Below are 12,566 nucleotides of genomic sequence, written 5' to 3'. Positions count from 1 at the left end.
TGTCCATGGCAGAAGGGTTAGAACTAGGTATTTAAGGTTCCTTGCAACCCAAACCATTCTATAAATCTGTGAATAAGCAGAGCAGATTCTGGCAATTTGTAGAGTGCATATAGATTAAAATAATGTTTATAAGGAAGATGTCAAGGGCCTGCTTCTCAATCTGTTCCACTTGAAACACAAATGGAAAACAATCAGCACTTTCGAGAATCAGCAAATTGATTTGAAAACAATCTATGAGCCAGGTAGTAATTCACCTTCCAAATTCACTTACCACCATTTTCATCTGCAGTTCCATCTAACTGAGGTATAGAGAGATTAGTTAGAAGCATATTGTTACCACTCCACTCCATTTCTTCCTCTGAAGATGAATCCTCTTCTGTCGAACTTCGGTGCATATTCTTGCCAGCTGACCTAGAGAAAAAGAAAGAACTGCTTTAGACGCAATACTTCTCTTTGAAGCTACCAAGAACCACATGGAATCTCAGAATTAAAGGGGTAGGGTGCTATATGGTTGTGCCTTTTTGGGAAGCAAAGGCAAACTTCCCACCTATCATACTGTGCATGAAGAAAGCCTTTGTCAGCTTCAGTAAACTCAGCCAAGCTGGAGGCAACTGCAGATAGTAACTTGGATCTCTCCACATTCAAGTCCAGGCTCCAGGAAAATTTGTGCAACACAGCATGATGCCACCACACATGAACCAAGCCAGGTCTTGTGGACTTTTTTCTCCAGTTCAGCACAAATCAAACCCAAGCTATATAATCCAGTCAGTGCAGGCTTGTTACTCCACATTATCTCAGTGTAATTGTTGTGACAATGGAAGATGGGTGAATACTCAATATGGATATGGAAGGCTGCATCAGGAAGCAGTAAAGATAGCATGACCCTGAGCAGAATAAGGCTGGAGTCATCATCAGACTCTATCTGGTTCATTCTGCATGAGCAGAAGGCAGGGAGCAGAGACACCAGTGCTCTCTTCTGGAGTCAGTCCAAATACTGCAGACATCACACTGAAACAAAGCTTCTAATTCCCTCCTAACAGGTGCTGACCCCTGTGGAGGCACCTGCTCCTTAGTGCTTTGTGTCTGGGATGAAGAGGTAGGTGCATAGGAATGAGTTACTGGTGAACCAGCTCAAGTCTGATGAGTTTTTAAACAGCATTCTTTCCTGCAGAAAAGCAGTTAATTGCTACCTGACTCCAGCAGGTGTGGTCATGCCCATACAGAGCTCTGCTTGAGCTAAGAAATTCTGCAAGATACAGGCTGGTTTTATACAGAAACTACCACTACACTGATGATTAATGTTAAATGTTTTAGATGGAAATTCCAACTTTTCAGACTACTGTGAAGGGGAAAAAAAAAAACCAACAAGGAAAAATCAAAGGTCAAATAGGAAAAGCAGCTTTAGAGATGAATTATCTCGAGAGTTAGGAGACTAATGATCTAACTTCTGATTCTGTTACAACTTTTCTGTATTTCTTTAGGAAAGAAAAGATGAAATATTTCTATGCCTCTCTTGCTCTCTAAATCACAGTACAGATATGATAGCTGGTGTAAAAAACCCAAATGAAAAAATGGTATGTCTGTGAAGTCTCTCATCTTTCAAACAGAATTATAAATACCAGAAGGTCTGCTCAAAGCAGGGGTGAAGAGAAACTGGATATAGCTTCTTTCAGTGCCTGTCAGTACATCTGTACAAAAGGTCATTACAACCTGAGAAGGTGTTCCAAGAATCCTGGCAGCTGACCTTTGGCAATCCAGCAGAGCGAGCAACATTCAGGGTTTGATTTAAGGTTTGAGCATGGAAACAAACAAGTGCTTTGCTCAGGCTTCTGGGTCAGTCTTCACAACAATGCTTTTAAAATATTCATTCAGTAAAAGTTACAGGCACAAGAGATCTACAAGACACACCTTAACATGTGTGCTGCATCCAAGGTGAGAACTTAAAAGCAGGTTACAACTAAAGCTTTTTGTATTTGGACTTAGAGGCCAAAAAACCTACTCAGTGTTTCCTCACACAGCAAACGAGAAGTTTAGGTCTAGCCAAAGCTAAGCATTTAATCTTCTGTATAGAACTGATGAATCACAGTATCATCTCAACAACTGTATTTTATTCCAACATCTGCATAGATCTTTTTTAATGCTGTCAACATAGACCACTCTACAGCTCACTGGATTCATAGCTAGTAGGGGAGGAAAGATCTGGCAGAAAATTACATATTCAGAAAAGAAAATCACATACATACCTTCTTTTTAGCCCAGGCTCTTCAATGCTACTGTCCCACCTTTGGGACATTAACAAGCTAAGTTCCATTTCTTCTTTCTCACACTGTGGCTCGTTTTCTTCATCGTCACTGTTCTGAGAATTTCGACAGCTTCCGAGAGAACGATGCTGAGAGAGGGTTTTGTGATATCCCATCTGAAATCCATCATTCTCCAATCCAGCCAACAAATCAATCATGGCCTCATCAGCACTACTGTTCACTGCAGAAAAAGCCCATACAAGTAAAATCTATATTCTGTTTTACTTGTGAATGACTACTTATGGTCTACCAACAAAACCCAAACCCAACCAACACTAACAAATCAACATTTTAACACCTCCTCGTTCATTATTGTCTAAAGCAAGGCAGGCCACAGAAACAAAGCTCTTTTCATACCTTATGTTTTCAAGTTCTATGATTTCTTATCTCTTCTAGCCCTTTATCAGCAATTCTTTTTTTGCTCTGCCCTCCTCTCCTGACTGTAGTAGATTTACAGGAAGCACTTCTCTCTCTCTCCACCCTACCATTGCCTCCTTGCTTTCAGCAAAGCCTCATTCTCCTGCTTTATTTCACCATGAATGTCAGCTTCTGAAGCATCACTGCCTTCCCTCTCTCTCCCATCACTTCACTGGCTGCATTCACTTTGTTGGACCCTTTACCTCATTTCACTCTTGGCTTACATTTTACTTTTTCCTTTCCTTTTGTTGATCCAAACTTACATTAACTCATGCACTTGCCTCATCTGTCTTTATTTTGATTTCTTAAACATCCTTCCAATCACATTTTTTTCTCTCCTCCTGCTTACCTTTAATCTGACCTCATAACCAACTTATGATCTCCAGTCTACCAGGCATCTTTGTTACTTCTCTCTCCTTTCTCCTCTGGCTGAAGAACTACAACCTCTACTTTCCTTCCTCAGGAAATATCACATGATTTACAATGATCCTGAGAATCATGTAAAATAGGTCTCAGCATCAGTGAGGAAGGCATTTTCTGTGTGTTACAAAGGCTTCACAAGACACCATGCAACGGTTCAGAAGGGAAACCATCCCCCCTTTGCCAGACTTCTGAATGAAACCACTTTCAGTTGTGCTTCCTGTTCTTGGCTCCTTTGCCCTTTGTGAGGTCCACCATTAAACTCCAACCTCCAACTCCTTTACTTCCCATTAATATAAACCTTGCTCTGTTTCACAGCAACAGAAGTGCACTTCACAGTCCCTGTGACACTATGACTCTACAAAAGCATAGCAGAGACCACTCCACGGCATGAAAGAGCATAAGAGACCCAAAAAAGCAGCATGCAACTCATGGCCACACATGAGACCAGCAATTAGTAGCCCCAGGATAAGACATCAAAATAAACGCCCAACATCCAAAGACAAAAAATAAAGAAGTCATGGAATCTCCATTTGATTCCCTAGCCCCTGGGCAAACCAGACCTTTTCAACACTCCTATTTGGCTGAGCAATTCAAATGCACAGTCCTAAACCATACCCTATGCACTTTTTTAGCCACTTCTCATCCTCTCAGCACAACCTTCTCACTCCAAAAAGAAGGTCAATCAACGCTCACGTTTGCCAGTTCCACATAAATTACTCTCCTCATAAAATCCAAATCCTTGACTACAAAACCTCCATAACAAAATAAAACAGCACTTAAAAAATACTCTTAATCTCACTCCTCCTTTCTTGGCAAGAAAAGATTGAATATTGCTGGATATTGCATTACCCATAAACTGATATTGTTGTGCACGTTGTATCTTGCCCATGCACATATTCCCACCACAGTGGAGGCTATGGGCTTCAGATATCTGCACCTTGTAGTACCACCTTTAGTGCATGTTCACATTATACCTAATGTTTATGATCTGTGTGCTTTTCATCTCCTCTAGAGTATCTGAACTATTTCCTCCTGAAGTAGCTTCTCATACAAGTTCTTTTGTTGTGTTATTTTACAGCTGTTTCCCCCCTCATGCCACTCATATTTGTTTGCTGTTACGTTTTTTCTTCCCCTCTTTAACGTTTTATTTCTTGGGTTTTTCTTGCTTTCAACCATTCTTTTGTATTCATAAATTTTGTGACATGCTCTGCTCCAACTTGCTTCTCATCATCAGCTTACTTCTCCCCCAGTATTTCCTAAGAACTGAGCTTCTAAAGATAGCTCAGGAGCACGTTCTCTACTGCAACTGTAAGAAAGGTGCAGTAACTGCAAGAATGTCATGGACAGACAGTCAAACTCCTCCTTTTCCTGATAATTTTAGTGCTATAACCCTAGGAGCATAATAAGGAAGGAGCAACACTCCTAAGAGACTGCCCTGAGCTGCCTTGGCAAGAGGCCAGGCTTAGTGACCCAGTAAAGCACAGTACCTCTACAAATGCACTGTCCTGGTGCCCCTCCTAGAGGATAAAGGCTCTGTTTTGGTGATGATGGTAGGGGGAGTGCGTGTGAAGTCTCAATCTGCTTGACAAAGTCCCCGAGGTAAACTACTTTCTTTCATGACTGGCAACGTAAGTGAATACAACAAAGACTGTGGATCAATAAAACAGCCTAGAAGAAAAGACATTCCAGTCATACTCACTAAAAACTGTCGTCTGACTCAGTCTTTGAGACAAAGGCTGAAAGCTCTGACTGTTCTCCATAATGTTTAAAATTGCTTCTTCATTAATAAGTGCTTCCTCTTCTTTATCAGTATGCATCCTACTGGATTCTTTAAAAGAAAAACAAAAAGAGAAGGGATGAAACTTCAAAGAGCAACAGACATCAATACATTATGAAAACAAGCCACTTCAAAATGAACTTGACTAGTCAAATAGGTTTCCATTATTTGCTCTGGCTATTTTAAAGGAGGATTACTCTAACAATGATGAAAAGAAAAGCAAAACTAGTCTTCGGTTTTTCCTAACTGACAATCAGATCTCGACTTGCTTCTGCTAATAGTGTAAACAGCCAAAGTTAGACTATTTAGACTTACACCTAAACAATGATGCTATTAAAAATACTCACCTTTGCTCATCTTTTTATCTTTATGCACTTCTACCATATTAGCTGGAGTACACTGAAAGGCTTCAGGAGAAAGTACCTCAGAATGTAGTGTTAGCTCAGCAGAGAACTCCTCTGATCCATTACTGTAGTCCAATGATCCTGACAACGTTCTAGTTAATTGAAAACCAATTTTTAAATGCATATTTAAGGATTCCATAGAATACTATAGCTTATGGCAAATGTCTAAACACTTACACAGAGAAGTCATTTTGCTTGAGGATTTCTTTAAGTCTCTTCTGAAAAAATTTTTCACTCTCTGTTGCTGGTACAAATCCACGGTCTTTAAAATTTGAAAAATATTTGTTACACAGTTTTACTTTGACCTCTCAACACAGAGAGCAGCTAAAACTACTCATTCTATTAGGAAGTGGCTCAAAGTGGAAGTGTCTGCTAATTTTAAGTGCCAAATTGGAGGGCTGATTTTTTGAGTGTATTTAAACACTTTCAAACACTTCACATGCTCCCATTCATCTCATCTGCAGCTGCCAAGTATCAACAGCATTTACAAATCATGTCACAATTACACCAAGGTGAGCATCCAGGAAAAGAACAATCAGTGAACAGTTCTGAGAAGGCTGGTTTATGCAGCCTGAATAACATCACACAAACAAAAACCCTGGTCAGAAAGCAGCCTTAGGCAGGAATCTGCTTCTCTCCTCCTGCAATCCTCTGGCTTACTTGACAAATATCATTTAGATTGTACAAGCAACGTGGCCTAGGTTCTGCAGAGAACAGCTCTGTTCATTATGCAACTAATTTGCAGAGCATGGTCTTCCCTGTGCAATGAATTTTACAGGGCTTTATCCATCCTTTTAGAATTTTCACCTAACATCACCTTAGCTAGAAATCCACAGGAATTCAAAGGAGCTGTCCTTCCTCGTGCAGAAACTATCATAGAGAGCTTCAGGAGAAGAGAGACTGAAATACTGCCAGTATTTAAACATTTAAATGTTTTCCATCATAAAGCATGCAATCTTAACTGTCATTATCACTCATTCTGCCTAGAATGCTTTGCAGCTAAGCTGAATCATGATGATTTGAGGCAAGGCTTTTAAAATTGGAATACACATACTGGGCAATTAGTAAGCTTGGAACTGAAAAAAACAGTGTATCTAAAAAGCCCTCAAACTTAATACATTGATTTAACTTCTGTCTCCTGCTTGCTTCTCATTCAAAGCTTTCAATAAACAGCTGCACCACTGTATTGTTTATTTTTTTTACCTTGTGACTCAGGTGACTTAATCTGAGAGGATTCACATTTCTGTCTCCGTCGTTGCTTTTCATCTTCCCATATAGCTTGCAAACCAGGGTGCCTGCCAATCTGGGCTGAAATATGCAATAACACATGAATTCATCAATGTGATGAAGCATTCTTTCCCCCAGATTAGATTCTGGCAGGCACTCCTCTTCATCTCTTTTGTCATTCTAACCTGCTATTTTTTTAATTGCAACTCTTGCTTTACTCTACAGCTCAGTATTATTTAGCAGTCATGAGGTCTTGGGTGACAGGTTGGACTTGATGATCTTTGAGGTCTTTTCCAACCTGATTGATTCTATGATTATGTAAAGTTAAGGAGTAACTTCATTTGTTATCTAGATCTCCTGTTTCTTATCTACACCTGTGGCTTTTGCTGGTCTTCTCCCCAAGCAGTTGTGTGTGTGTATGTGTGTGCAGATGCCTGTACATACACATGCGTGCTTGATGCTGGTATTTCACTTGCTCTCCTTAGAGGTCTGAAATGCTCTATTACACTCTAACAAAAGTCTCTTTCTACTGCTCTGATAATAAGCTATTCTTACAACCCATTGCCTCCCGGAGTTCACTAATATTTATGTATTTTAAAACTTTATAAACTTGTAGACAAACCTTCTGCTATCAATGAAATCTGGATTGAGGCTTAACTAAATTGAGCCTGAAAATAAAGATGACAATGCAGTTCCTTGTCCCCAAACATTTGACATGCAAAGTTATTAACACTTCACCTTCAATATCCAGTTGATTTAAAATGTCAGCAGCTACTGCATCCACCTCCAATTCACAGGTACTTTGTGGTTCAACATCTTTCAACATTAAAGAGCTGTGACAACATAAATACATTAGGTTAATTTTATCAGTATGTTGATTCTGAAACACTCATCATCACTGTTTTCCAACCAGGCTAACATCTAGTCTAGGGACTAGATCCCTCTAGGGAAGAGGGGCAAGTACCTCAACACAGCATTACCAGTTCTCATCCTTACCTGCAAGTCCTTAAATGAATGGTCACATCTGAATATGATTACAAAATAAATCTGCATCTTCAAGTTAAAGGGATGAGCTTTTTCTTTTGTGGGGAGAAGAGGAAGCAGTGGTAAACAATTCTAAATCCCACAGTAGCTACAACAGTGCTCTCTTCCTCAGACACAAGATGAGAAGTTCTATAGAACTCCCGGCACCATCTGCCTTCGCAGGATCTTGTGCCCAGAAAACATGGCAGCAACAATTTTTTTCTCTCCTTCACAGGTCAGAGCAGTGCAACACATTTTAACATTTCCAGCTAAGAGAACTGAAGCAAAAAATGGTTTATTTTTCAGATTTTTTTTTTTTTAAAGGAAGATTAGGGGTAGCCTGGTGAATACAAACAGAGTATTAGCATCCCAAACACGAGCAGAACTAAGGATGACTGGCTTGGTAAAGACCTAAAATACCAGGAACAGCCTCAAGTTTGTTGTAGAATAATCTGATCATCTTCCTGCTGTGCCTTTTCAGATCTGTTAAGGTCAGTGGCCTTCCACCTGTTGCTATCAGTCAACTAATATTGAGGATTCTATGGGGGCAAAGAACTGGACAAGATGGAAACTGATAGTGTTAGAAATGGAAGCAGGAATTAAGCCAGTAGCAGAATGAATATCCATTTACTGGCACTTGGGAAAAGACAGAAAGCACTGAAAGGAGATTTAGTTATTTGGTCAATGATTCTTTCTATACACCACAGTAACACAGAGTTCAACTGCTCAGCTCATGCATGACTTCTGGGGGAAGAAACATTGCCCTAGTTAAGGCTGATAGGGTTTACTCTGATAACCTCAACCTATATACAGCAGACTCAGCTTTCAAGACCCAAGAATCATCTTTGCCCTCTCCTTGTACCACATTATGATAGTGGAATTTTTATTAGCAAGTAAAATCCCATGTTACACACAATCTGAAACTGAGAAACAAACCAGAAATCTCAGCAATTGCATTTTTAATGGAGTGTGAGAAAAAAATGAATAAGCATCCTGAAAGTCAATTCCAGGAACTGGCTGTCACTTTCCCATTTTAAAAGCATATATTTTACACACACAGAAAACAACATTTGCCAGAATCATTTCTTGGTAGCCATACTTTTGAATTTGTGATATCACATTTTGTGGCTGCATTAATACAGGAAATGTATTTTCCACTCTGTATGCAAATGCATGAAAAGAAGGCAGAGTAGGATGGTTCTTTATTCTGAACGTCCAAAAGCAGTCTGGTGGAGGCTGTGAAGCATTTGTCATGTATTGAGCACTGTCACAGTTACTGTAAAGAATTAAGAGAGCAGATCACAGAACTCCTAAACCAAACCAGCTCAGTCCTTTAGCAGAAGCAGACTGCCCATGCCCTAATGCACACTTTAAGGACAATCCAACACCACTGCTTCCCTCCCTTCCCAGTCACACCATCAGCTGAGCAACAAGCCTGTAACGTGATCAAAATGCATACTTTTCATGTCATGTATTTTGGGTGCTTGCATTCATCAAAGCATTCAAACAGAGCCTGCCTGCACAGCAAGCGACAGCAGGCAAGCTGAAACTTGCATCATGATCACACCGTAAGAAAGGACTGCAGGATCCCTGGGAAATGAGAATGAGGGAGGGGGCTACAAACATTTTGTCTGCACCCTTCATGAAATTAAAGGGGTTTGGGGAACAAGTGAAAAGGCCCCACAATACCCAGTGGTCACTGATATCAGAAGAGTTTCTGATTTTAGTATTTTTGTTTGCTCAATGACATGGAAATGACCAGGAATCTCACTCTGACTTCTTTGGTAGATAAAGCAACAAAGCTCTGAGCTTTCTACTTATAATTTTCTCTCCAAAAAGGAACCCATTTAGGGTTTTTTTAAAACCACACAGTTTTTTTAAGAATCACATGGTTAAATAAAAACACTTGCACTCTTTGAAGTTGAGGCCTGCCATAAATAATCCAGAAGAAATTGTGACAGGCAATTAATTTTGTGTAGATATGTAACAAGAGTAAAATCAGGACTGGAAAAGGGTTTAGGTTTGTTACTTTGCAGTGGCAACTGCATCCTACAGTGTGTGACAGCCATGCTCCAACACCTTTAACAAAACAATTTGTTTTCTAGACAAAGGAATGTTTGACACAGTATCAAATGGGGAACCATTTCAGCTGAAGGAGATGCAAATTAGTTCCTAAATTATTAAAGCATTTTGGGAGCTAGAAAAAAGGTGAGATTCCTAGTAGTTATCTAGAAAAAGGATAAGGGTTGATACAAAATTCATAGAACTGAATATAGCTCAGTTTCTGGGACTGAATTTACCTCACATCTCATGAATACTATTAGCAGGAAATGCAGGAGGGTACTAATGAAGTACACTGATAAGGCAAGCTGGTAGATACACTGGATACATAACCAGGTCATAGTATCATAAAACAAAAGCAGGACAACTTGAAAGTAGAATAGAAACAGGATGGAATTTATAACTGGGATGCAAGAACCTATGTGAACTTAGAAGAGTTTCCAAATGGAAGGTTATCACTTGGAAAAAAAAAGCAAGAGTGCAATGATCTTGCTATGGGTAAACTATACCAATCGAGGCAGAATCAGACAACAACTGCTTCTCTCCCCCACTGGCCCCTAATATCCCCACATTCCTTCTCTTGTAGAGGTAAAGCTATTACAAATTACAAGCTGTAGACTAGGAAATGTCCAGAAAAAGGGATGAGCACAGGAGACAGATGTGAAAGTCCTAAGCTGAGATTCCTTGGTAGTTACTATTTGAAATGGATAAATTGGAAAGCTCTGACAGCACACTACTCATATTAGTTACAGGTGATTACAAAGCCAGAATCTGTTAAGTGATGTGCAAGTATTGTCTATAATTACTGAACTGATTAGCTTTGCATCAGAAGTCATTAGCTAGAAGCACATCTTTCAATCACCAGAAAGCTGAATTTGCCACATACATTCCTATGGTTATCTCCCACCTAGATTTTTACAAACATATGCCAGAAAGAGTCAGATGACCAAAACCATACAAAGAAACTAAATAATGATCATTTCTGTGCCATTAGCTTATTTTTTTCTTTTTTTAATATAAAATTTGGCATGCTGACCTTGGTATTTCATCTTCTTCCCATTCAATGAAAGACACACTGTTTGAATTTTCTGACAAATGAATTCTATGGCATTTACTCACACCTGATATATCACCTGGAAAGAAAAAAATAGAAGGGGAAATGAATTCATTTATGCAGCAATATTCTTTACACCTATTACCATACAATTGCATTTATTATTTAGTGCCACCAGTCCAAACGCTCCTAAAGAATAAATAACACAGCATGATAGCTATGCTATCATTTAAATGACTTAGCTTTCTTCCTAACATGTAGCTACCTGTAAAAAGGAAAAAAAATATTCTCACACTGACATGATCAGACTTGTATTTGCTGTGCTCTAGTCATATCTTCACTTCAATTCTATCTTTTCCTAGTTGTGTGAGTTTCAAAGCAAAGCACGCAGTCTGGTGTAAACTTGAGTTCCCAAGCGTCAGGGTCCTCAGGTCAGATCCCAATGGAAATCAGAAGCCAAAGAAAACACTAATTTCTGCTTCACACTTTCCTGTATCTGTGAGCTAAAAGAGAATACACTGTATATTCCAGCTGCAGTGGCAGCAGCAGTAAGTGGAAACCCGCAATGAAAGCAGCTGTTGTCTGCCCTACAAATAAAGGAAACACCATCTAAGGCTGCCTGGAGGCTGCAGGGTAAGGAAGCTGCAGAAGTTCCCTCTGAAGATTTACTACCTCCCTTGTGGTCTCCTCTTGGCCCTTCACTCTTCAGAGGAAGGAAACTACAATATACACAGGATGTGGCACAAGAAACAAAAAAATCCCAGGAACTGAGCTGGGGGTAGGTGGACTGGGAGAAGACCTTGAAAATTACTCAGTCTGCCACTTGCGTGTGAAAGACCAGCCTTGAATTTTGTGGGTAATGTCGGTGTCAAACACTAGCAGGTGTTTTTGTATTGAGTTTACCTTTCAACAACAGCAAACACTTCTGCATTTGTTAAAGATACAAACGACTGTTAAAGAGCAAATGGCTGTAATGCAAACAGAAGTGTTTTGACTAAACCATTATTTGTCAGCAAAGCAGAACGATTAGCCATAATTTGACACTACAAGGAAATAACACACGATAGCCATCCAGCCACAACCTACAGCAGAAGTCTGACAGCTAGTGACACTTTGCACCAAACAGCAGTTTTTAGCCTTATTATTTGGGTTTAAGAAATAAACACCTTACTTTTTCTCCTTGCCTTTCTGAATTTGACAGCAGCCAGGTTTATTAAATTCATTCCATATAAGTTGTAGTCTATAAAGAGTTGAAGGAGGTAGGGAATATGGGCTTCATGAGGCTGGTAAGATTTGTTCATTATGGCTCCACCTTGCAGAAGCTCACATACTCTAAAATTCAAGACAGATTAGGACATAAACCACAAATTATTCTAGTTCAACAATACTGAGAACTGATTTAATTGAAATAAAAAAATAAACTTAAATTTTGTCCTCATCACATTTTAACTGGAGAATTGTGTTTTCACAATACCTAGCCTGCAAAAATGACCTCTGCTAAACAATGATTCAGTATTTGAGTGTTTCATTTAATTCTCTGAAAAATCATCATACCATGTACTGACCCCAAAACACGATAGTCTATGGAAATCTTTCTACAGAGTAACTGTGGAAGCTGTTTGTCTACACACTAGGAATAACTTTGAAAGCCTTTCTGCTTCTCCTTGATGTACATATGAAGATGGCCTGTGTGGTTTTAAAGTCACATGGTATACAGAGAAGCAGTATTTTAGCAACTTCCTAGAAGTGTGACAAATCTGCTCTTTGAAACATCTACACATGAAAAAATAACTGCAGGTGTTTGGATAACTAGGAATTTATGAGGTAGGTTTATCTCAAGCAAAAGGCTATGGCTATAAATCAAAGAAAAGCACTAAGCA

The 12,566-nt window shown here is 39.4% G+C and overlaps 1 protein-coding gene across 1 annotated transcript in view; it reads right to left on the bottom strand.

Annotated features, from left to right (window-relative positions):
• Window positions 1-12,566, bottom strand: part of REV3L (REV3 like, DNA directed polymerase zeta catalytic subunit) — an 86,134-nt gene that overhangs the window by 40,490 nt on the left and 33,078 nt on the right. Inside the window, exons 4-12 of the mRNA XM_054174083.1 lie at window positions 11,858-12,018; window positions 10,669-10,765; window positions 7,287-7,381; window positions 6,525-6,629; window positions 5,499-5,583; window positions 5,265-5,413; window positions 4,840-4,968; window positions 2,244-2,481; window positions 272-411 (exon numbers count right to left, since the gene is read on the bottom strand). Coding sequence (XP_054030058.1) covers window positions 272-411; window positions 2,244-2,481; window positions 4,840-4,968; window positions 5,265-5,413; window positions 5,499-5,583; window positions 6,525-6,629; window positions 7,287-7,381; window positions 10,669-10,765; window positions 11,858-12,018 — 1,199 coding nt within the window. The remainder of the gene's footprint in view (window positions 1-271; window positions 412-2,243; window positions 2,482-4,839; window positions 4,969-5,264; window positions 5,414-5,498; window positions 5,584-6,524; window positions 6,630-7,286; window positions 7,382-10,668; window positions 10,766-11,857; window positions 12,019-12,566) is intronic.

The sequence above is a fragment of the Dryobates pubescens genome, chromosome 28 (genome assembly GCF_014839835.1).
Source record: "Dryobates pubescens isolate bDryPub1 chromosome 28, bDryPub1.pri, whole genome shotgun sequence".
Taxonomy (NCBI): Eukaryota; Metazoa; Chordata; class Aves; order Piciformes; family Picidae; genus Dryobates; species Dryobates pubescens.
This window is presented reverse-complemented; position numbering and strand designations above follow the sequence as displayed.